Source organism: Herpailurus yagouaroundi, unplaced genomic scaffold, assembly GCF_014898765.1.
Source record: "Herpailurus yagouaroundi ecotype Mexico unplaced genomic scaffold, PumYag 483, whole genome shotgun sequence".
In the NCBI taxonomy this organism is placed as follows: domain Eukaryota; kingdom Metazoa; phylum Chordata; class Mammalia; order Carnivora; family Felidae; genus Herpailurus; species Herpailurus yagouaroundi.
In genome coordinates, this window is record NW_024412700.1 from 997442 (window position 1) to 1019455 (window position 22014).

Here is a 22014-nt window from a genome sequence, read left to right on the forward strand (position 1 = left end):
CGACGCGGGGCTCGAACTCACGACCGCGAGATCGTGACCTGGCTGAAGTTGGACGCTTAACCGACTGCGCCACCCAGGCGCCCCTGTCTTCTGATTTTTAAGACTTAAAAAAAAATTTTTTTTTTAATGTTTTTATTTTACTTTGAGAGAGAGACTGACTGAGCCACCCAGGTGCCTTGATTTTTAAGACTTTTTATTTATTTATTTATTTAAAAAAATTTTTTTTAACGTTTATTTATTTTTGAGACAGAGAGAGACAGAGCATGAACGGGGGAGGGTCATAGAGAGGGAGACACAGAATCTGAAACAGGCTCCAGGTTCTAAGCTGTCAGCACAGAGCCCGACGCGGGGCTCAAACTCACCGACCGCGAGATTATGACCTGAGCCGAAGTCGGCTGCTTAACCGACTGAGCCACCCAGGCGCCCCTTTTAAGACTTTTTAAAATGTATTTTCGATTTGAGGCCTTTGATATGTGAGTTGCAAATAGTACAAGTCTGTGCCTTGTCCTTTTATTGTCTTTTTTTTTATCGACAAAAAGCACTGTATTAGTTTTAGAGTAGAGCATAATGATTTGATACGTGTATATATTGCAAAATAATCACCACAATGATTTTTGTTAACAGCCATCACACACACAGTTAAAATCTTTTTTCTTGTGATGAGATCTGTCTTGGCAACTTCCAAATATACAATATAGCATTGTTAACCATAGTCACTATGCTGTACTTTTTAAATTCTCTTTTCAGTGGTGTCATTCAAGGAGGACAATTTTATTTTATCCTTTTACTTTCTATTTTTCCTTATTTGGCTTTATTTATTTATTTTATATTATATTTATTCTGCTTTATTTATTGATTTCACTTATTTTTATTTATTTATTTATTTATTTATTTACTTATTTATTTTTGAGGGAGAGAATCTTAAGCAGCCAGCATGGAGCCCTACTCAGGGCTCGATCCCACAACCCTGGGTTCATGACCTGAGCTGAAATCAGCAATGAGATGCTATGGGGCGCCTGGGTGGCTCGGTCGTTTGGGCGTCCAACTTCGGCTCAGGTCATGATCTCACGGTCGGTGAGTTCCAGCCCCGCGTCGGGCTCTGTGCTGACAGCTCAGAGCCTGGAGCCTGCTTCGGATTCTGTGCGTCCCTCTCTCTCTGCCCCTTCCCCACTCTCTCTCTGCCCCTTCCCCACTCACGCACTGTCTCTCTCTATCAAAAAATTAATAAACGTTAAAAAAAAATTAAAAAAAAAAGAATCATCTGCTTAACCAACTGAGCCATCCAGGTGCCTCCAAGAAGAACAATTTTAAATTTTGATGTTCAGTCCGTCCCATTTTCTTGTATGGTTCATGTTTTTTATGTTTTATCAAAGTAACCTTCGCCTACCTCAAGTTCTCAGATTCCCTTCTGTGTTTTCTTATAGAAAGTTTAGGTTTTACTTTATATTTTACATCAGGGCCATGATGTGAGGTAAGGATCAATGTTCATTTCCCCTAGGTGGCTATCCATTTCATCCAGCAGCACTTGTTGAAAAAGCTCCCTTTTTCCATCTTGCCATCTCTGTCAAAAATCAGTTGACTGTTTTTGTTGGGTGTCTTTCTGAACTCTATTCTCATTCTTTTCAAAAATCGTTTTGGGGTGCCTGGGTGGCTCAGCTGGTTAAGTGGCTGACGCAATTTTGGTTCAGGTCATGATCTCACAGTTTGCAAATTCGAGTCCCACGTTGGGTTCTGCACTGACAGTTGGGAGCCTGCTTGGGATTCTCTCTCTCCCTCTCACTCTGCCCCTCCCCAATGCGCTCTCTCTCTCTCTCTCTCTCTCTCTCTCTCAGAATAAATAAATAAACTTGAAAAAACTGTTTTGGTTATTCTAGATCTTTTGCTTGTTCATCTAGGTTTTAGAAACATATTGTCAACGTCTACAAAAAAGCCTGCTGGGTTTTGTTTTGTTTTGTTTGTTTTGTCTCGAGAGAGAGAAAGCAGGGGAGGGGCAGAAAGAGAAGGAGAGAGGGAGAATCCCAAGCAGGCTCCACTTTTGAAATGTTGAATTTTCATTTTCATTCAGTTCTGTATATTTTTATATTCCCTTTGAGACTTTCTCTTTGGATTATTTGGAAATGGGTTTTTAAATTTCCAACTCATGGAGTAATTCTCTAGCATCTACTACCGATATCCAGTTTGGTTTGTTTATAGTCTGAAAATATACTCTATGATTTCAATTCTTTTAGGGTTTTTTTTTGTTTTTTTTTTTTTGAGGTTTGTTTCAGGATCCAGGATACGGTCCGTCTCTGGTGACTGCTCCATGCACACTTAAAAAAAAATGCATATTTGCTCTTTTCGGGTACGGTGTTCTTTACATCCACATCAGTTAGATCTTGTTGGGTGATTGTATTATTCAGTTCTTCTGTGTCCTCGCTGAGTTTTTGGCCTGTAGTTCTGTCAATTGCTAAGGGTGGGGGTTGAAGACCCCAACTGTACTTATGGGTTTGTCAGTTTCTACTTTAACTCTATCAGCTTTTGCTTCGTGTGTTTTGAGGCTCTTTTTTGATGTGATTGTATTTGGAATCATTATGTCTTGCTGGTGCGCTGAGCTTTTTATCATGAGGTAATGTCTCTCTGTTTGTCTCTAGTAATTTTCTCTGGTCTATTTTATCTAATATTAATAGATCCACTCCTGCTTTTCTTTTTTAAGTAGGCTCCATGCCCAAAGTGGGGCTTAAACTCATGACCCCGAGATCAAGAGTCACAGGCTCTACCCACTGAGCCAGCCAGGAGCTGCTTTTTTGATTAATATTTGCAAATATATCCTTTTCTATCCTTTTACTATCAATCAACCTATGTTTCATTGAAGTAAGGTGCTTGTAGATAGCATATTATTGGAACATTTTTAAAATCTACTCTGTAAATCTAGGCTTTTAATTGGTATATTTAGATCATTTGTATTTAAGACAGTTATTGATGTCAGAGTTTCTTAGCCAGTTTGTTTTTCATTTCTTCCCTCTGTTTCTCAATCTTCTGTTTCCCTTTTCTTTCCTTTCTGTGAGTTACTTGAACATTTTTTCGAAATTCCGTTTTGATTTATTTTATACTGGTGTTTTTTTTTTCAACAGATTGCTTTGTATGGTTTCACTCGGGGTTGCTGTAGGTATTATGCAATCCATCTGTAACTTAACAGTCTCCTTGAATTGATGTTTTTCCACTTCAAGTAAAGTGTAAGCAGTCCCTTAGCCCTCCTCAATTAAAAAATTTACTTGTCTTCAGTATTGAGCGCCACATTACCTGGTGTTATAACTGTCGTTTCAGACACCAAATATGATGCAAGAAACTCATGATAGGGGTGCCTCCATAGCTCAGTCGGTCAAGCGTCTGACTCCTGACTCAGCTCACGTCATGATCTCATGGTTTCTAAGTTCCAGCCCCACATCAGGCTTTGCATGGACAGGGCAGAGCTTGCTTGGGATTCTCTCTCTTCCCTTCTTTCTCTGTCCCTCCCCCACTTGGTCTTGCTCTCTCAAATAAATAAACATTAAAAAAATGAAAAAAAGAAACTCATGAAAAGGACAGCCTATTATTTTGTCCCTATTTTTATCCATTTGGATGTTCTTTTTTCTTATCTGAAGTTCCACACTTCTGTTATCATTTCCTTTTTGTTTAGAGAACTTTCTTTTGCTGTTCTTTAAGGGCAGGTTACACATTCTTGGTTTTTCTTCACTTAGGAGCATCTAATTTCTCACAATTCCCAAAGGATATTTTTGAGGGGTATAGGATTTGCTATTGACAGTTCTTTTCTTGCAGCATTCAGAAATGTTCTGTCACTTCCTTCCCTCCTCCACGATTTCAAAAATTTTTTAACGTGTATTTATTTTTGAAGGAGAGAGAGACAGTGTGAGTGGGGGAGGGGCAGAGAGAGAGAGAGAGAGAGAGAGAGGCACAGAATCTGAAGCAGGCTCCAGGCTCTGGGCTGTCAGCACAGAGCCCAATGCGGGGCTAGAACTCACAAATCGTGAGATCATGACCTGAACCGAAGTCAGACGCTTAACCGACTGAGCCACCCAGGTGCCCCGCCTCCTCCGCGATTTCAAACGAGAAATCCACGGCCATTCAGATTGATCCTCTGTGAGTCTTACTTCTCTTCTCTCTGGCCACTTTCAAAAGTTTTCCTTTGCCTTCAGTTTTCAGAAATTTAGTTATGATGTGTCCCGACATGCATTTCTTTGGTTTATCCTGTTGGGGTTTTGTTCAGTCTCCTGAGTCTATAGATGTCCAACTTTCACCAAATTTGGGGAGTTTCCAGCCTTATTTCCAGAGTACTTTTTCAGTCCTACTCTGACTCCTCCCCTCCCAGGGCTCCGATAACACAAGGATCGGCTCTTTTCGTCGTCAGCGTGCGGGTTCCTGAAACTCTGCATTTTTTTCCTGTCTGCTTTCTCTGTTGTTCGGATTCGGTGGATTTCACTGATCAGCCATCATCGCTCTACTATTAAGCCGGTCCAGTGAGGTTTTTTTTATTTAGACCATTGTGTTTTTTAGTTCTATATCTTCCATTTTTTAAAATATAGCTTGTGTTTCTTTGCTGAGATTTTCCCTTTTCCATTCGTTTCCAAACATTCTTTTGATGACTGCTTTAGCATGAGAAGTCAGATCATTCTGACCTCTGATTCATCTCTGTATTGTCTTTTCATTCAATTTGAGATCCCTGGTTCTTGGCGTGAGAAAGGGTTTTCGATTGTATTCCGGGCCTTTGGGATATTATGCAACACCGGGTCCTAATTAAGCTTCTTTATTAGGGGCCATCCCCTGCAGCACAAGGGTGGGCCAGGTGGGAGGTATTCTCAGTTTCCCCACTAGGTCTGCTGACACCATTCCTGCAGCCAGGGATCACCCTGGGGGAGGGGAGGAGTTCAGCTCCCGCTTTGGTAAAATGAGGCACAGACGTGCATGAAGTTGTCGTCTCTGAGTTAGCTCCCCAGTGGGCCTCGAGGACAGCCAGTTAGGAGACAGGAGAAAGCAGAGTCAGTGTCCAGCTTTGCATAACCTGCTTCTCTTATTGCCACCGGGTGGGGTAGAGGGTTTAGCTCTCCACTGGGCCCTGATAACGTGAGGGGCAGGGGCTATGTGGAATGGTGACGAGTCCCACCTTGCGTCCCCTCCAGAAGCCTCATCGCCGCCAGCTGGGCTTGGAGGCTCAGCATTGCTATTGCCGCGGTGCTATCTGGGGGAGAATGAGAGTGCCACCTGCTTCCCCCAGGCCAGCTCCCCGCCCAGGCTGCCCGCACCCCCCAGGTAATCAGAGCCCTGCTGCTTCTGCCTCGAAGGGGGATAGAAGGGTGGGTTCTGCTCAGTCCCACCCACACCACTGCCCTTTACTCCCTTGGGTGTGGTGGAAGGCCTCCTCCCTGCCCCCGGGGGGTGGTGTGGTTCTCCCACTTCTGCTTGACTTGACTAGATTAGGTTCGGCCAAAGGATTTCTTGGTTTGCCCCCCCCCCCCCCCCCAGCCCTGTGGCTGGAGGGAACAGACTTATCTGGGAGGCTCTTTGGCCTGTGCCATTGGTGGTTCTACTGGGAGGCTTCTACAGACCTCCGTCTGGGAGATACGGGAGGCAGCGAGGAAATTAGGAGCTCCCATGTCCTTCCTCCAGTCCTGAGGCATCTGCCTCCTTATTTCCGCTTTTCTGAGCCCTCCTATGCTCATCTATTGTGTTCCGTTCAGGATTTCTCAGGTGCAGGAAAGAGGGCTTAGGGGAAATGGGGTTACTGCATCCTGAAGAGAATCCCTTTTGTAGATAATATAGCCTTTTATATCGGTTTTGGAAAGCACTCCGTAGGCATTGGAAAAGAAAGTTCATTCTTCAAAAACAAAGCAAAATTCAAATCCACTAAGGAAATAGTGCTAATGACATTTATCAAGTTCTTTCTAACTTTTTCTCTGACTTAGAGTTGTTCTTAAAATATTCCATCACAGGGGCGCCTGGGTGGCTCAGTCGGCCGGGCCACCGACTTCGGCTCAGGTCACGATCTCGTGGTCCGTGAGTTCGAGCCCCGCGTCGGGCTCTGGGCTGACGGCTCAGAGCCTGGAGCCTGTTTCGGATTCTGTGTCTCCCTCTCTCTGCTCCTCCCCCGTTCATGCTCTATCTCTCTCTGTCCCAAAAATAAATAAACGTTAAAAAAAAAAATATTCCATTACTACTTGTGGCAGTATATATTGATATCTCTAATGATTTTAACGTATTTTGCTGTAGCATTATTTGATGTCTGCAAGCTCATTATTATTTAGTCTTTATTATGACTTATTGTGAGTATAAAATGACTTTCTGGATGTTGCTTCCGATGAATTCTGTACTTTTTTAATGATATTTCGACTCCTGCCTTCCTGGACCCTTCTTTTAACCATTCTAGTTCATTCTGTTTATCTTTTGTGATTACATTTTATTTCTTCACTGACATCTGAGAATTTTTCTCTCTTAAGAGGAAATTTACTCCAACTTCGGTTTGTGTTAGGACTGGTAATTTGGGGGTGGCCTCTGGCATCTTGTTATTTTTTTTATTTTTCCATTTATTTATTTTTTGAGAGACAGAGAGAGAGCACAAGTTGGGGAGGGGCAAAAGAGGAGGAGACACAGAATCCAAAGCAGGCTGCAGGCTCCGAGCTGTCAGCACAGAGCCCGACGCGGGGCTCGAACTCAAACCATGAGATCATAACCTGAGCTGAAGTCGGATGCTCAACCAACTGAGCCACCCAGGCGCTCCTGGCATCTTGCTATTAAAAAATGGCCAGTGGCATTTTTTTATTCTCTGCAATGGAGTGTGGGGGGAGGGGTTTGAGCCCCCTTCCGGAAATCCCTCAGTTACAATCTTGGGACCGTTGTGAATCATGATGGGACCAAGGAGGCTGAACGCTTCCTTCCCCAGAGGGACTGAGCGACCAAAGACTGGCTTGTTGTTCATACTTTTCTAAGGAATCTGCTCTGATTTTAACCTTGTCATCCGGGGGGGGTAGTTAGGTTCCAGAAAAATGACTCTGACTCATTATAAAAGGGGTGAATTCAGGATAGAGTTGTTCTTACGGTCCTTGATCAAAGCGACGTTAGTAAACTTGTTACTTACGTGACTCTCATTACGCTTTCTTGCAGGTAAGGATTTTAACTATTCAAGCTCAGAATTTGTTGATGGATTTTTAAAATACGGATTTAACACCATTCTCAGTAAAAGCTTGGGCAGTGAGAGAGAAGTGCCAGATACCAGAAATAAAAAAGTATGTTTCTCCTGATTTTGTATTGAGGTATAGTTGAAAAATAAGATTATATTCGTTTCAAGTGTGCAACAGAATGATTTGATATTTACATATATTGCAAAATAGTCGCCACAATAAGGCTAGTTAACATTGGCCACCATACATACCTACCAAAAATATTTGCATGTGTGATGAGGAATTTTAAGATCTATTCTCTCTGCTACTTTCAAATATGCAGCATAGTATTATTAACTATAGTTACCATATAGACATTATATCCCCACGATGCATTTATTTTATTTTATTCTATTAAAAAAAATTTTTTTAAACGTTTATTTATTTTTGAGACAGAGAGAGACAGAGCATGGACGGGGGAGGGGCAGAGAGAGAGGGAGACGCAGAATGGGAAGCAGGCTCCAGGCTCCGAGCCGTCAGCACAGAGCCCGACGCGGGGCTCGAACTCACGGACCGCGAGATCATGACCTGGCTGAAGTCGGACGCTTAACCGACTGTGCCACCCAGGCGCCCCAACACTTGTTATTTCTTGTCTTTTTGATAATAGCCATTCTGACAGGTGCGAGATGATATCTCGTTGTGGTTTTGATTTGCATTTCCTGATTATTAGTGACATTGAGTACTTTTTTATGTACCTGTTGGCCATCGTATGCCTTTAGAAAAATAGCTATTCAGATTTTCTGCCCATTTTAAAAAAATTTTTGTTATTGATTATTTATTCTTTGAGAGACAGACAGAGGAACAGTGCGTGAGCAGGGGAGGGGCAGAGAAGGAGGGAGACACGGAACATCTAAAATATTTTAGATGTTAATCCCTCGTCGCGTGTATGATTTTCTCCCATTCAGTACAGGTTGCCTTTTCCTTTTGTTGATGATTTCTTTTGCTCTGCAGGAGCTTCTTAGCTTGATATAGTTCCTCTTATTTATTTATACTTTTGTTGTCTTTGTTTTTGGAGCCAGATCCAAAACATCATCCCCAAGATTGATGTCAAGAAACTTACTACTACCTCTGTCTCCTTCTAGGATCTTTATGGTTTCGGGTGTTACCTTCAAGTCTTTAAACTATTTCAAGTTAATTTCTGTGTATGGTGTTAAGAGAGTGGTCGGGTTTCATTCTTTTGCATGTGGCTATCAACATTGAAAAGACTGTCCTTTCCCCGTTGTGTATTCTTGGCTTTTTTTCTTAATTGATTAATCATAAATGGATGATTTTATTTTCTTTCTGAGCACTCTACTCTGTTCCATTGATCCATGTGTCTCTTTTTATGCCAATGCCAAACTGTTTTCATTACTACAGCTTTGCAACAGAGTTTGAAGTCAGAGCATGTGATGCCTCCAGCTGTGTTCTTGTTTCTCCAAGTTGCTTTGCCTCTTCAGCGTCTTCTGTAGTTTATATGAATTTGAGGATTCTTTGTTTTATTTCTATGAAAAAGGCCATTGGAATTGTGATATGGATTGCATTGAATCTGTAGATTTCTTTGGTAGTAAGGACATCTTCATGGTGTCAAATTCTTTTTTTTTTTAATTTTTTCAATGTTTATTTATTTCTGAGAGACAGAAAGAGACAGAGCACAGTGGGGGAGGGGCACAGAGAGAGGGAGACACAGAATCCAAAGCAGGCTCCAGGCTCTGAGCTGTCAGCACAGAGCCTGACGTGGGGCTTAACCTCACGAACTGTGAGATCGTGACCTGAGCCGAAGTTGGATGCTTAACCGACTGAGCCACCCAGGCCCCCATCAGTGTCAAATTCTTTTAACCCCTGAGTGCAAAACACCCTTCCACTTATTTGTGTCTTCTTTAATTTCTTTTATTAATGTCTTCTAGCTTTCAGTGTACAAGTCTAAACATGACTATGTTTTAAGTTTTTAAATAAACAGTTACTAACCAGATTTTAATTTTGGCATGTTAGCAGTCTTGTAATATAGGTTCCTGTTTTTGGGACTTGGAGTAGATAGTTTCAAAATTCTAGAGTTGAGAATACCTTCCCCATTTGCACCAAATGTATCCTAGGTATTTATAAGAATTGCATCTCCCCCAAGATATTTTTACTAAATTACCAATGAGGACATTTAGACAAAGGGATATTTCTTTTTCTTTCTTTTTAATTTTTTAATGTTTACTTATTTACTTTGACAGAGAGAGAGCAGGGGAGGGGCAGAGAGAGAGGGAGAGAGAGAGAATCCCAAGCAGATGCTACATCGTCAGCCCAGAGCCCGATGCGGGGCTCGATCTCACAAACCACGAAGTCATGACCTGAGCTGAAATCAAGAGTCGGACGCTCAACCAACCGAGCCACCCGGACCCCCTAGAGAGAGAGATTGTCCAAAGAGAGAAGTGAACTTGGAAGTTTTCGTATTCAGAATATTAACTTCTTTAACAGGAAATTCGGTTTTCAGCCATTCTTGTACTAATCTTGTTATTTCACTAAATGGGATTTCCATTTCAGCTTTGCCTTAAAGTTTGTATGATTATTTTCACTAGCTATTGAAGTATTTAATACAGATCTTTGAAGAGACCATTTTTATGTTGTTTGGTCTTCTGATGTGATTTTTGTCTTTGCACTTTTCAGTTTGGAAATAACTTCAGACCTACAAAATGGTTGAAAAAAATCTCTCAAAGAATTCCTGTATAGCCTTTTCTTAGATTCCCCAAATGTTAATATCTTCTACAGACACAACTGAAATATTTACAGCTGCCCCACTAGTGTCCTTTTTCTGGAAAGGTCCAACCCAGGATGACTTGCGGCATTCCCATGCCCTCGGTTTTCTTTCATCTGAAACTGTTCCCAAGTCTTTATCTTTCATGACTATAACATTTTTAAGAGAGCTAACCAGTTTTTTTTCTAGAATGTTCCTCAGTTGGAGTTTGATGTTTCCTTGTGATCAAATCCTGGTCATGCTTTTTGGTAGGAATCCCATAGAAGTGATGTTATGTCCTCCTCGAGCATCATACTAGGAGGCACTTGATGTCCATTTGTCCCATTACTAACGAGGTGACTGGGGGTGAAGATACTTTTGATCACTTGACCAAAACAGAAGGTGTCAGATTTCTGCACTGCAAAATTACTATTTATCCTTTTGTAGTTAATAACTTGGGTAGCTTTCTTTTAAATTTTAATTACAGAAAACCTGGCAAATATCAAAAAGCACAAAAGGGGCAAGTCGGCACGCCCCCAGTCCTACAGTCTTTTCTTCTTAGTGCACAAGGCGTAACCCAACTATCTCCCCCCTACCCAGTGCACTCTGTGTCTGTCCCTGTGCCCTAATTTTCCCTTTTTTCGAGGATGCCAGTCTTATTGGACTTACGTCCACCTTAATGATATCTTCCTCATTGCTTCTGCAATAGCCCCATTTCCAAATAAGGGCACATCCTGAGGAACTGGGAGTGAGGACTTCAACAGATGAATTTGGGGGAGACACAATTCAACGCACAATAGTCCTGCTTTCTACCGGACTCTTGGTCACCTATATGACCGGCAAAGAACAGAGCAGCTAACCAAGGATGACCAAACTCAGGTCTTGTCCAAATTACTTTTACCCTGAAAAACTGCCTGCTTAGGTAAGAAATGTTTAAGTCAGCAAAGACCACAGCCACATTTATCAGTTAATTTTGGAGAAACTCATACACAAGGGGGCCTAATGGGTCCTGGTGGGACGTAGTCTCAGGCTCCTCCACTCACATGGTCTATCTTCCATTTATCCACAGTTTTCTTCAAATGATATGCCCAGGACTGAATGTCACGTTAGAGACGGGCCTAAGTAGCACGAGCTCCCCCTGGACCATCACATCCCTCGTATTATCCTTCCATTAGCCCCCACCCCACTCTCTCTCACCCACTGCCTGTCTGGCCACAGTCCGTTAGCCCAGGGACGGGCACCTGAGTTGCGCTGGGCCAGTGAATCCTTACTGTGCATTTTGAGCCAGAGAGAAAGTCTCACCAGTTTCTCCTTGGGTGCTGATGTTGGCCACAATTCCCACTCCCGTGGAATAAAGAGGTGCAAACGAGTCAGGTTGCAGACGGAGGATAAGAATCCTATAATGAGCTTGATGTAATACTTACTGTCTGCCAGGTGCCGTTCTGAGCATTTGACATAGCAACTCATTGAACCCACACAACCTATGAGGAAGGCTGGTCTTGTTATAGTTACTATTATTCCCAGTTGGAAAGACAACAGCAGAAGTGGACAGAGTGTCCAAGTGGCTTTCAAGCCTCTGGCTCCAGTCATTCTTCTTGCCTGTACACTTGTCACCAGGTCCTGTGGGGCACGGGGGGTCCCCTTCCAACGTACTCCCCTTTCTTTTGCTTAAACTAGCACCAGGGGGGTTGCCATTTACAACCGAAATATTTCAAAATACAACCACATGATGCAGCAATTCAAACGCTAATCAACAGCTAATAACTAATATTATTACAATTCAGCTTCTGTTCTTCTCTCCTATGCACGAAAATAATGACACGCTTTTGTCAAATCCCTGGAAGAAATCCAATTACGCTATATCCACTGCACTTCTTTGTTGCAACAAACCGAGGCACCAGATTTTCTTTGCAGACAGTGCAATGTGGTTGATTTGTGCCTTTCAGTGTGAATCAGCGTATTAATGCACTTTAATAATAGAAACCAAAATACCCGTATGAGTCACGTTTACACTGTATTCGAATTGAATTAAGATGGTCCAAACAGAGTCTCCAGGGAAGAGCACTTATTGCTGGCATGAAGAAGGGGGGGATGACTTAGGGGCATTTGGGTGGCTCAGTCGGTTGAGAGTCTGCCTTTGGCTCAGGTCATGATCTCGCAGTTCGTGAGTCTGAGCCCTGCGTGGGGCTCTATGCTGACAGCTTGGAGCCTGGAGATGCTTCGGATTCTGTGTCTCCCTCTCTCTTGTCTCTCTCTGTCTCTCTCTCATAAATACATAAATATTGGGACACCTGGGTGGCTCAGTCGGTTGGGCATCTGACTTTGGCTCGGGTCATGGTCTCGAAGTTTGTGAGTTCAAGCCCCATGTCGGGCTCTGTGCTGACAGCTCAGAGCCTGGAGCCTGCTTCGTGTTCTGTGTCTCCCTCTCTCTCTGCCCCTCCCCCACTTGCACTCTGTCTCGCAGAAATAAATAAACGTTAAATAAATACATAAATGTTAAAAAGAGTTTTTTAAGAGAAAATATTAGAATAGATAAGAAGTTAGAAAAGCTTTTGTACCTTAATTTTGGTGTTTTCAAATGTACAGTCACCTTATTATCGTAATCATCCATTACGGGAATAAAGAGGAAAAACCGTAAATGATTTGCGTCAGTGAGACCACAAATCATTTTCTTCCCTTTATTTATCCTCGCAGGTGTTTTCAAAAACATTACCCGGCCAACCTACCTACTGCCAGCGTTGTCATCTGCTTCCACAACGAGGAATTTAACGCCTTGTTTCGGACCATGTTCAGTGTCGTAAACCTCACCCCACGCCACTTCCTTGAAGAAATTATTCTGGTAGACGACATGAGCGACTCTGGTAAGACAGAACTCCATCCATCGATGTCATGTGCTCTGAAGGCGATCTCTGATGGCGCATGGGTTCTTTTATTACTCATTTTACATTTGATGGGTGTGGAGGCAGGCGCCGTTAGCTCACCAGTGGGGATGTAAGAGCCGGTCCCTGCCCCGCGGTGTTGGGCTCACAGGCAATCAGTGCTTCCATGAGGTAAATATAGGAGCACCAACCTGGTCTTCAGGGGTCATGGAGGCTGTTCAGGAAGAGGTGACATCTAAACCCATGTCTGAGGGGTGAGTTGGAGGTACCTAGATGGAGAGGACGGAGAAAGTGTTTTAGGCAGAGGAAATAGCGTTTTCAAGGCCCAGAGGTAACATCCTGAGTTTGGGATAGTTCTGTACTTCCCGTAGTTTACATATGAGTATAGCATTGGGAGAGAGTGTGGACATACAGCCAGAGCCACCAAAAGGCAACGCCGCTCATGAGGGACTCTGGTTGAATTTTCTCCGGAGAAATGGAGTGCTATCAGAGGCTTAATGCAGGGAAGAGACAGGACCTAAGTCCTTCTCACGAAAGAATTCTCATCAGACCAACTGCAGTCAAGAGCATGCTCTCCTCTGCTCGTTGGTTTCAAAGAGTCGTGATATGAATACAAAATCTGATTCGTTATCCGTTTTACAGCTTAATTATAAACCTGAGGCAAACCAAGAGGGCCCAGACTAGTGAAAAGCTTGGAGTCTGTAAGTCCCTGTAGGGGTCCATTTCCCTTGGAAGCAATATATCAGTATTGGATAGGTTTCCTACAGAAGAGTTAACCTAATCTGTGAATCTGACCCCCTGCGGTCTGGGAAAGCAAAAAAGGAGAGAGAGTAGGGAGGCAAACAGGCAGGGCTACGAAAGAGCATGTTCCAGGAGTCTGACCCGTGGGGAAGTGACTCTACTTTGTCCAACTGAGGATTACTCAAGCCAACGTCAGCTACGCTTAGGAATTTCACACGTTGGCCAGGCACTACCATGTATGACGTGATTTCTCCGAGAACCACTCTTTATTTCTACTATTGTGCACAGGAGGGGATGTGTAGAGATGGTCAGAGTCCTTATCCCATCAGTAGCACCGGGCAGCACATTTGGCCGCATGCTGAGCGAGAAGTCCCCAAAGCCCTGAGCAAGGGACAGGGGTTGGCGGGAGACCTTCTGCTAGACTGTGGCTTAAAATTTTTTTTTTATGTTTATTATTTATTTTTGAGAGTCAGAGAGACCGAGCATGAACAGGGAAGGGGCAGAGAGAGAGGGAGACACAGAATCTGAAGCAGGCCCCAGGCTCCGAGCTGTCAGCACAGAGCCCAGAGCGTGTAAGAGGCATGTCCAGAGCTGACATGTTAGTGAGAAAGTCAGATTGCTCCAAAGCGCCAAGACTCACGCTTTTTCTATTAAATTCTTAACAGTGACTTATCAAAATAGAGGTATTTCACTAGAAACCTAGAAGAATATTTACGGTTGATTTCAATGCTGAATCACGTGTCTCTCCCTTCCTCACATAGGATAACATTTGTAACATTAGCACTTCTGTGGCAGAACATGGTTTTCAGCAATCCGTCAAAATTGTGATATATTGCTATCTTGTCTGTAGTTCTAGTTTCTATGTTGTCAAGTGTTGGATTTTTTTTTCCAGATGATTTGAAAGAAAAACTAGACCACCACCTGGAAATTTTTCGGGGAAAGATTAAATTAATAAGAAACAAAAAGAGAGAGGGACTGATCCGATCACGGATGATAGGGGCCTCTCGTGCTTCAGGTATGAGCCTTCCATTTGGGACTTGACCCCGTGTCTGTATCACAGAGACCCTCCTGCCCGTGCAGAGATAGTTTCTCGTGGGGCCCCTCCAAGTCTCCACTGGCACAAGAAGAAGAGTGGATGTGTATTTCAGCCATATGAGTCTTTGGACTCTGAAAGTACATATTCCGCTTTAAGATGTCGATTTGTTATTTCATTTATTTTTATTTTTTATTTATTTGGTTTTTTTGTTAACGTTTATTTATTTTCGAGACAGAGAGAGACAGAGCATGAACGGGGGAGGGTCAGAGAGAGGGAGACACAGAATCCGAAACAGGCTCCAGGCTCCGAGCTGTCAGCACAGAGCCCGACGCGAGGCTCGAACTCACAGACCGCGAGATCATGACCTGAGCCGAAGTCGGACGCTCAACCGACTGAGCCACCCAGGGGCCCCTTTATTTATTTGTTAAAAAAAATTTTTTTTAATATTCATTCACTTTTGAGAGACAGACAGAGACAGAGCACGATGAGCAGGGAGGGGGCAGAGAGACAGAGACATAGAATCTGAAGCAGGCTTCAGGCTCTGAGCTGTCAGCACAGAGCCCGACGTGGGGCTCGAACTCACAAACTGTGAGACCATGACCTGAGCCGAAGTCAGACGCCCAACCAACTGAGCCACCCAGGCACCCCTTTTTATTTTTTATTTTTTTAATGTTTATTTTTGAGAGAGACAGAGACAGAATGCGAGTGGGTTAGGGGCAGAGAGAGAGGGAGACACAGAATCTGAAGCAGGCTCCAGGCTCTGAGCTGTCAGCACAGAGCCCGACGCAGGGCTCGAACCGACGAACTGCGAGACCACGACCTAAGCCAAAGTCGGACGCTTAACCCAGTGAGCCACCCAGGTGCCCCTGCTTTGTTATTTCAAATGGAAGGTGTGTTTTTGCAGGAGCTATGAGGTTAGATCCCGTTACAGGATGAATTCCCCCAGATACAGACTCTGACCTGGAGCTCCACATGCAGCTAGGAGAGCAAGACTTTCTAGAAATGGTGGGGCCTGGTGCATCTACCTGTCCCACAGGGAAACCCTGAAGTCAAGTGGGGACCAAAGGCCAAGACGAAATGAGAAGAGAGAGAGTGTCAGCATGGAGAGAGGGAGAGTGTGCACCAAAAGCTTCTGGCCTGAAACCCGCCATGGGGGAGAGGGAAGGAAGGAGGTCTGGGCCATGTGGCTGTCAGTAGGTCAGCGGGGCTGGTGGGGAGTCCCAGAGCACAGTCCTGCCTCGAGGCCCAAATGGCCCCGCTCTGCCTCTGCCCCCAATACGCGTGTGTGCTTCGTCCTTGGCTGGAGTCCCCGGGAGGCCGTGGCCTTGGGGTGAATACTGAGCAGATCCCAAAGATTGGGAAGCTGTCAAACGGCCCCTCCCTGCAGGCTGTCTTGAAGGGCATCGCTACATCCAGTCTCTGTGGTCACATGACCTCCTCTCTGTATCTGTCTGTGTCCAAATCCCCCTCAGATTAAGGGCCCGCCTCCTCCAGCAGGGCCTCGTCCTAACAAATCCCGTCTACGACAATCCTATTTCCAAATACAGTCACATTCTGAGGTCTTGGGGGTTAGGACTTGAATATATCTTTGGGGGACACAATTCAACACACAATACTACCAGAGAGTTTGGGATGGGGTTGTTTTGTTTTGTTAAGGAGAAAGTCTTGTTAATTTTTTATTTAGAAAAGTTTCAAACCCATAGAACACTTATATAAAGATCCACGAGATGTTGATCTTACAATACCCTCTCCACTCACACACATACTCTCTTTCCCTGCCATCCCTTCCCCTACACACACACACACACACACACACACACACACACACACATTACTTCTATGTCTAAAAGTAAGATCGGGGCGCCTGGGTGGCTCAGTGGGTTGAGTGTCGGACTCCGGCTCAGGTCATGATCTCGCAGTTTGTGGGTTTGAGCCCCGCGTCAGGCCCTGTGCTGACAGCTCGGGGTCTGGAGGCTGCTTCGGATTCTGGGTCTCCCTCTCTCTGCCCCTCCCCTGCTCATGCTCTTTCTCTGTCTCAAAAATGAATAAAACATTTAAAAAAAAAAAAAGTAAGATCAGCTTATACTTCTCTTTTTTTGAACTGTTTTCTTATATTTTGCTTTACTAGACTTATAGAATGAATTGTATGTTTCTTGTCCCGCCTCTTATCATTTTTTCTGAATATCTATGTAAAACAGATGATTTGTGTTTGGAAAATTCTGTAAAATTGTCCTATAAGCTGTCAAGACACTGGTATCTTTTTTGGTTTCCTCTTTCATCCAGGTATTTTTTTTTAAGTTTATTTATTTATTTTGAGAGAGAGAGAGAGAGAGAGAGAGAGAGAGAGAGAGAGAATCCCAAGCAGGCTCTGCCCGATGTAGGGCTCAAACTCACGAACCATGAGATCGTGACCTGAGCCGAAATCAAGAGTCCAACGCTTAACCGACTGAGCCACCCAAGTGCCCCTAATCCAGGTATTTTTTTTTAAGGAGTGAGTTTTAAAGTTTTGAAACATAACAGATGTTTTAAAGTGTCTTTTAATTGTTGAGTAATTCGTATTGTGAAAGCTTAATTCATACTGTGGGTGGAATTTGTGGCCTGTTGTTCTGTTGAGATTTCCTTTGTGTCTTTTTTTTTTTTTTACGTTTTTTATTTATTTGTGGGACAGAGAGAGACAGAGCATGAACGGGGGAGGGGCAGAGAGAGAGGGAGACACAGAATCGGAAACAGGCTCCAGGCTCTGAGCCATCAGCCCAGAGCCTGACGCGGGGCTCGAACCCATGGACCGCGAGATCGTGACCTGGATGAAGTCGGACGCTTAACCGACTGCGCCACCCAGGCGCCCCAGATTTCCTTTGTGTCTTAAAGCTGGGTCGATTTTTCAAAATATCTATGTGGATTTCCAAAGAATAAATTTTACCTTTGTGGCCGTAGGTCCCACATGTGTCTAATTTTGTTTTTCTAATACTCTATATTCCGATCCATCTAACTGGGCTCAACCCGTACATTTCTGATAGACTTGTATGAAAATCTTCACCGGTGCCTATGGATGCGTCTATCCGTTTCTCCTCACAACTTGGTCCGTGCTTGTTGTCTGCCCATCTACCTGTATTTGCCTGTCGCCCCCACCGGTGGTTTGAAGCTCTGGGGTCCTGTGGTGTGGGCAGGTGAGGCAGCCGCTCGGGGCCCCTCATTAATTCATTCGTGTATTCACTCGTCCAGTCCAGGATTCGTCCAGCCCCTGCTATGTGCTACCCATGCACGTTTATTCTTGTTTTCTTCATTGTATCAACTCTCGTGAGATAAATGAGCCCCGCCGAACACGGATGTGTGTTTTCACGTGATGTTAACGTGTGTGCGCGTGTGTAGCACTGTTCTCTTCCAGAGGAGTTAGTGTTTGCGTTTACCACGAAGTGACCGTGTCCCTGGCGGAGGCCTACAGATCCGTTCCCCGGCTGTCACTCAGACTCAGCCTCTTACCCCTCTCCCCTCGCCCTACCCCGGATGCACTGGCCTTGTTACTCTCCTCAGACACCCCAGTCGTACTCCTGTCTCAGAGCCCCGGCGCATGGTATCGTCCCCCTGGGATTCTCGTCATGTTTCCGCGTGTCCTGCTACGTGACTTTGTTCAGTTCTCTGTTCAAAGGCTACTCTATCAGAGGCCTTCCCAAAGCAACCCGCATAAAACAGCAAACCCCTGTCTCTCTCCATCATCCTTACTCTGATTCTTCTTCATGAACGTAGCACTCTAGGATTGTCGCTACCTCTCAGCTTGTCTAGGTTGGTGGTACTGCCCACAGGATGACACGAGTTATCCGTAAACTAGGCGTGGAGACAGAGCTGCTGTGGATTCTCTATTGCCCCCCTCCCCCAAAGAAATGAAGAGAAATGGCTGGGACTGGGGAGAGACCTCCGTCGGGAGAATCGGAAGGCAGGGGGTTTGCAGACAAGGAGGAGAGAGCCATCGTCGCATGGCATGAATCCAAAGGGAAGGGGATTTGAGTCTGCGTGGGAGCAGGGTCGGTGCGGCTCGGGGCAGCCGTGGGTAGGTAGGAAATGCCAGTGTTGTCTGGGACCCAAGAATCCCTGCCGTTGGCGAGAAGGACGAGCTTCCTATCTGGAACGTCCGTGGGGGAGGCAACATCTTCTAGACAGGGTCAGGGTGTACGTGAGGCAAGAAGGCTATAGGAGAATTTTGTGGGGGGAAAAAATTAGCGTAGAGAAATTTACTCTGAATGAGGGACTCTTGGCAAAGGTCAGAGGGTGGTCCGCAGTGGAAGGAAAGGTTTCAGGGCACAAATACAGGGCAGCCGCGGGGGTGAGAACACGGGACAGGATCTCTCACTGAATTGGCTCGGACGGTCAAGAAGCAGCCAAGAAGGCAGAGATGAGGTGTTGATTTCAACTGACATCCTCAAAGCGAAGGTTTAAAGTCTAGCATGGCGTCGAGAGCTGGCATCGGTGCTGGACATTCACAAGGAAGGAGAGACTGGTTGTCTGGCGTGGTGGACAGGATAACGCCGTCCCGCAAGGAGGTTGTCCTAATCCCCCCAGGGTCCGCTAGCATGGTACCTTTTGTGGCACGTGTGGTCAGAAGTAAACGCCTCGAGGGACTCTATTATTTGATGATGCTACATTATTTTTCCATTCTACTGCTGAATCCCATTCTGGTGATTTCCGTTTGGGGCTCTCCCCAAATATACAAGTACTCGAACGCCCGTCTCTTGGTAGATATGGGCAGCGTTTCCACAGAGCACGGATCTAGGAGTGGAACACTCCATTGGTTATGGAGTATACATAGGTCCCGACTCACCAGGTAATGACAGACTAGTGATAATCAAATAACAGAATACTTCAGTAACCGTGAATGGCCTACACTATACATGACTACATGGATGAATACCTATCGTTTTGAGGGAGCAAAAGAAGCTACATGCAAAAGAATAAAGTTGGAAAATCAGCAAGACTAAAAGACAATGTGTATGGATGCGTAATTTGATGAAAAACTGAAGGAAAAAAGACCAGGAAGTTATTGCCATAAACACCTGGTTAAACTAAATTTTTTTTAGATGTTTATTTATTTTTGAGAGAGAGAGAGAGAGAGAGACAGGGCGTGAACAGGGGAGGAGCAGAGATCTAGGGAGACACAGAATCAGAGGCAGGCTCTGAGCTGTCAGCACAGAGCCCGATGGCGGGCTCGAACTCACAAACCGCGAGATCATGACCTGAGCCGAAGTCAGACACTCAACCGACTGAGCCACCCAGGCGCCCCCACACCTGGTTAAATCAGCGTGTAGAATCAGGTGGTAGGAGCTGGGGAACAAAATCGTAGGACGCTATGTTCTAGGTTTTGATGAAGGGGTAGTTATATTTGTGTTGGCTTTATGATACATCATTAAGTTCTACATTTATATTTTATCTCTTTTTTTTTTGGTATACACGTTTCTTGCAACTAAAAGTTGTGAAATAAAAAATATGAAAATGCTAAAATTAAGGGCCTTGAGATGGGAGATTAGCCCGGGCTATGCAGGTGGGCTCACTCTGACCTTGGGAGCCCTTACGACGGGAGGACCTTGCAGACGGTGGGCAGAGAGGGTCAGAGAGCTGTGCGGGACAGTTCCGTCCTCTGTGGTTGGCCCTGAAGATGGACGAAGGGACCTAGGAATACAGGCAGCTTCTAGAAGCTGGAAAAGACGTGATGCTCCCTTAGAGCCTCCAGGAAAGATCTTAGCTCCACCGATACCCTGATTTTAGCCCAGGAAGACCTGTGTTGACTACATGACCTACAGAACTATAGGATCATACATTTATGTTGCTGTAAGCCACTCGGTGGTAAAGAACTCCAGTATATCTAGAAGGAGACCTCTCTCTGCAGGCAGTTGGCCTGGAATTGGAGTGCAGTAATTATCTGACTTCTGGCAGTTCTGTTGCTTCTAGAATTGCAGCCGCTCAGGCTGCTTAGGAAGTTTTACAGATGGATGCAGAGGGGTCGTGTGGTTTTGGGGAGAGGGACCCTAGAGCTGAGCTCTGCAAAGGCAGTGGCTGGTTCTTGGCCACAAACAGCAAAGGGAGGCCACGTAGGACCATGCAAAGAACACTGGGTTTCAAGCCAGAGCCTGGGTTTCGAGATCTTCACATGCTCATTGTCAGCAACGGCAGCCTGGGCAAGTCACTTCTCTGAGTCTCGGCTTCCCAACGCGTGATGTGGGGACAGTGGCATCTAACGTGGTTGTTGCCATGATTAAATGAGGTAATTCGGAACATTCCCTTCTCTAGCAGTAAGTGTTAAACAAAATGCTCAGCATACACTGACTAGTACAAATAAATTCATAAAATACAAATTTTGAATTTATATGCTCCAGAATGATAACAAAATACATACAGAAAAACTAGAAGAAATTCAGGGCCAAAGTAATAAAAGTACAGAATAGCAATGGTGAAAAGGCTTTGGGAGGTTTTAGAACGCACGAGCCTCATTGCCAGTGAAAGAGGTTAAATTCCCGAAAGATCAGAGATTTTCTCCAGCCCCCAGACCTCAGGACTCAGACCCAAGAAGTCGATTTCCGCGGGGGTAGATTGCATCACAGTTCCAGGCTATGGGAATGTAGCAAACAAACAGAAATTAGAAATTCAAGTAGGATTGTCACTTGAATTGTTTGGTACAAGAGCCGAGTGGCTATGTTTAACGGATTTACAGTGTGGATTAAGTGAACATGCTTAGATATTTTACCAGAGTTGATCATTTCACTCAAGCACAAAAAGATTCTCTGTAAATTCCCCACCCCTCCAAAACATAATTTGCATACCACATTCTTAAATATTTTTTTAAAAAAGTTATTTAAGATAAATAAAATATAATGAGCTATGTTTAAAATTGTTTTCAAGTTTATTTATTTATTTTGAGAGAGACTGAGACAGCGTGAGCAGGAGAGGGGCAGAGAGCAAGGGAGAGAGAGAGAGAGAGAGCGAGAATCCCAAGCAGGCTCCATGCTGCCATCGTGGAGCCCGATGTGGGGCTCGAACTCACGAAACTGTGAGATCGTGACCTGAGCCGAAACCGGGAGTGGGACGCTTAACCAACTGAGCCCCCAAGCGCCCTGAATGAGCTATGCTTAAATGTAAAAAATGCAGAAACTAAAGACAGGCAGGAAAGAAAAGGAAATGAAGGAGGAGGAGGAGACTTCGTGAGGCCAACACGGCATTTGTTGTTTTCTGAAAACAGAGCTGGCCCCCAGGGCCCCTGAGAAAGTGTGGATCTTCCGGCAGCGGGCAGAGAACAAGCCTCTCCTCAGGAAGATGGATTGAGCTATCAGGGGTCGTTAGTACAGCCTACACACATTCTCTGGGAGGGAGCTGGGCAAGGTCCTTATCAGGTGGATTTGACCTCACGCCCTTCACTCACTCTAGACCCTGCGGAGAAATTGGCTTAATCTGGGAAGATACCAATCTGGGATTAGATGGGATTCAGATAGTCGA

The 22014-nt window shown here is 44.7% G+C and overlaps 1 protein-coding gene across 1 annotated transcript in view; it reads left to right on the plus strand.

The window, feature by feature from the left end:
* GALNTL5 (polypeptide N-acetylgalactosaminyltransferase like 5) overlaps nucleotides 1-22014 on the plus strand; it is a 55907-nt gene that overhangs the window by 6186 nt on the left and 27707 nt on the right. Inside the window, 3 exon segments of the mRNA XM_040464545.1 lie at nucleotides 7132-7252; nucleotides 12577-12743; nucleotides 14395-14517. Of these exon segments, the coding sequence (XP_040320479.1) occupies nucleotides 7132-7252; nucleotides 12577-12743; nucleotides 14395-14517 (411 nt within the window).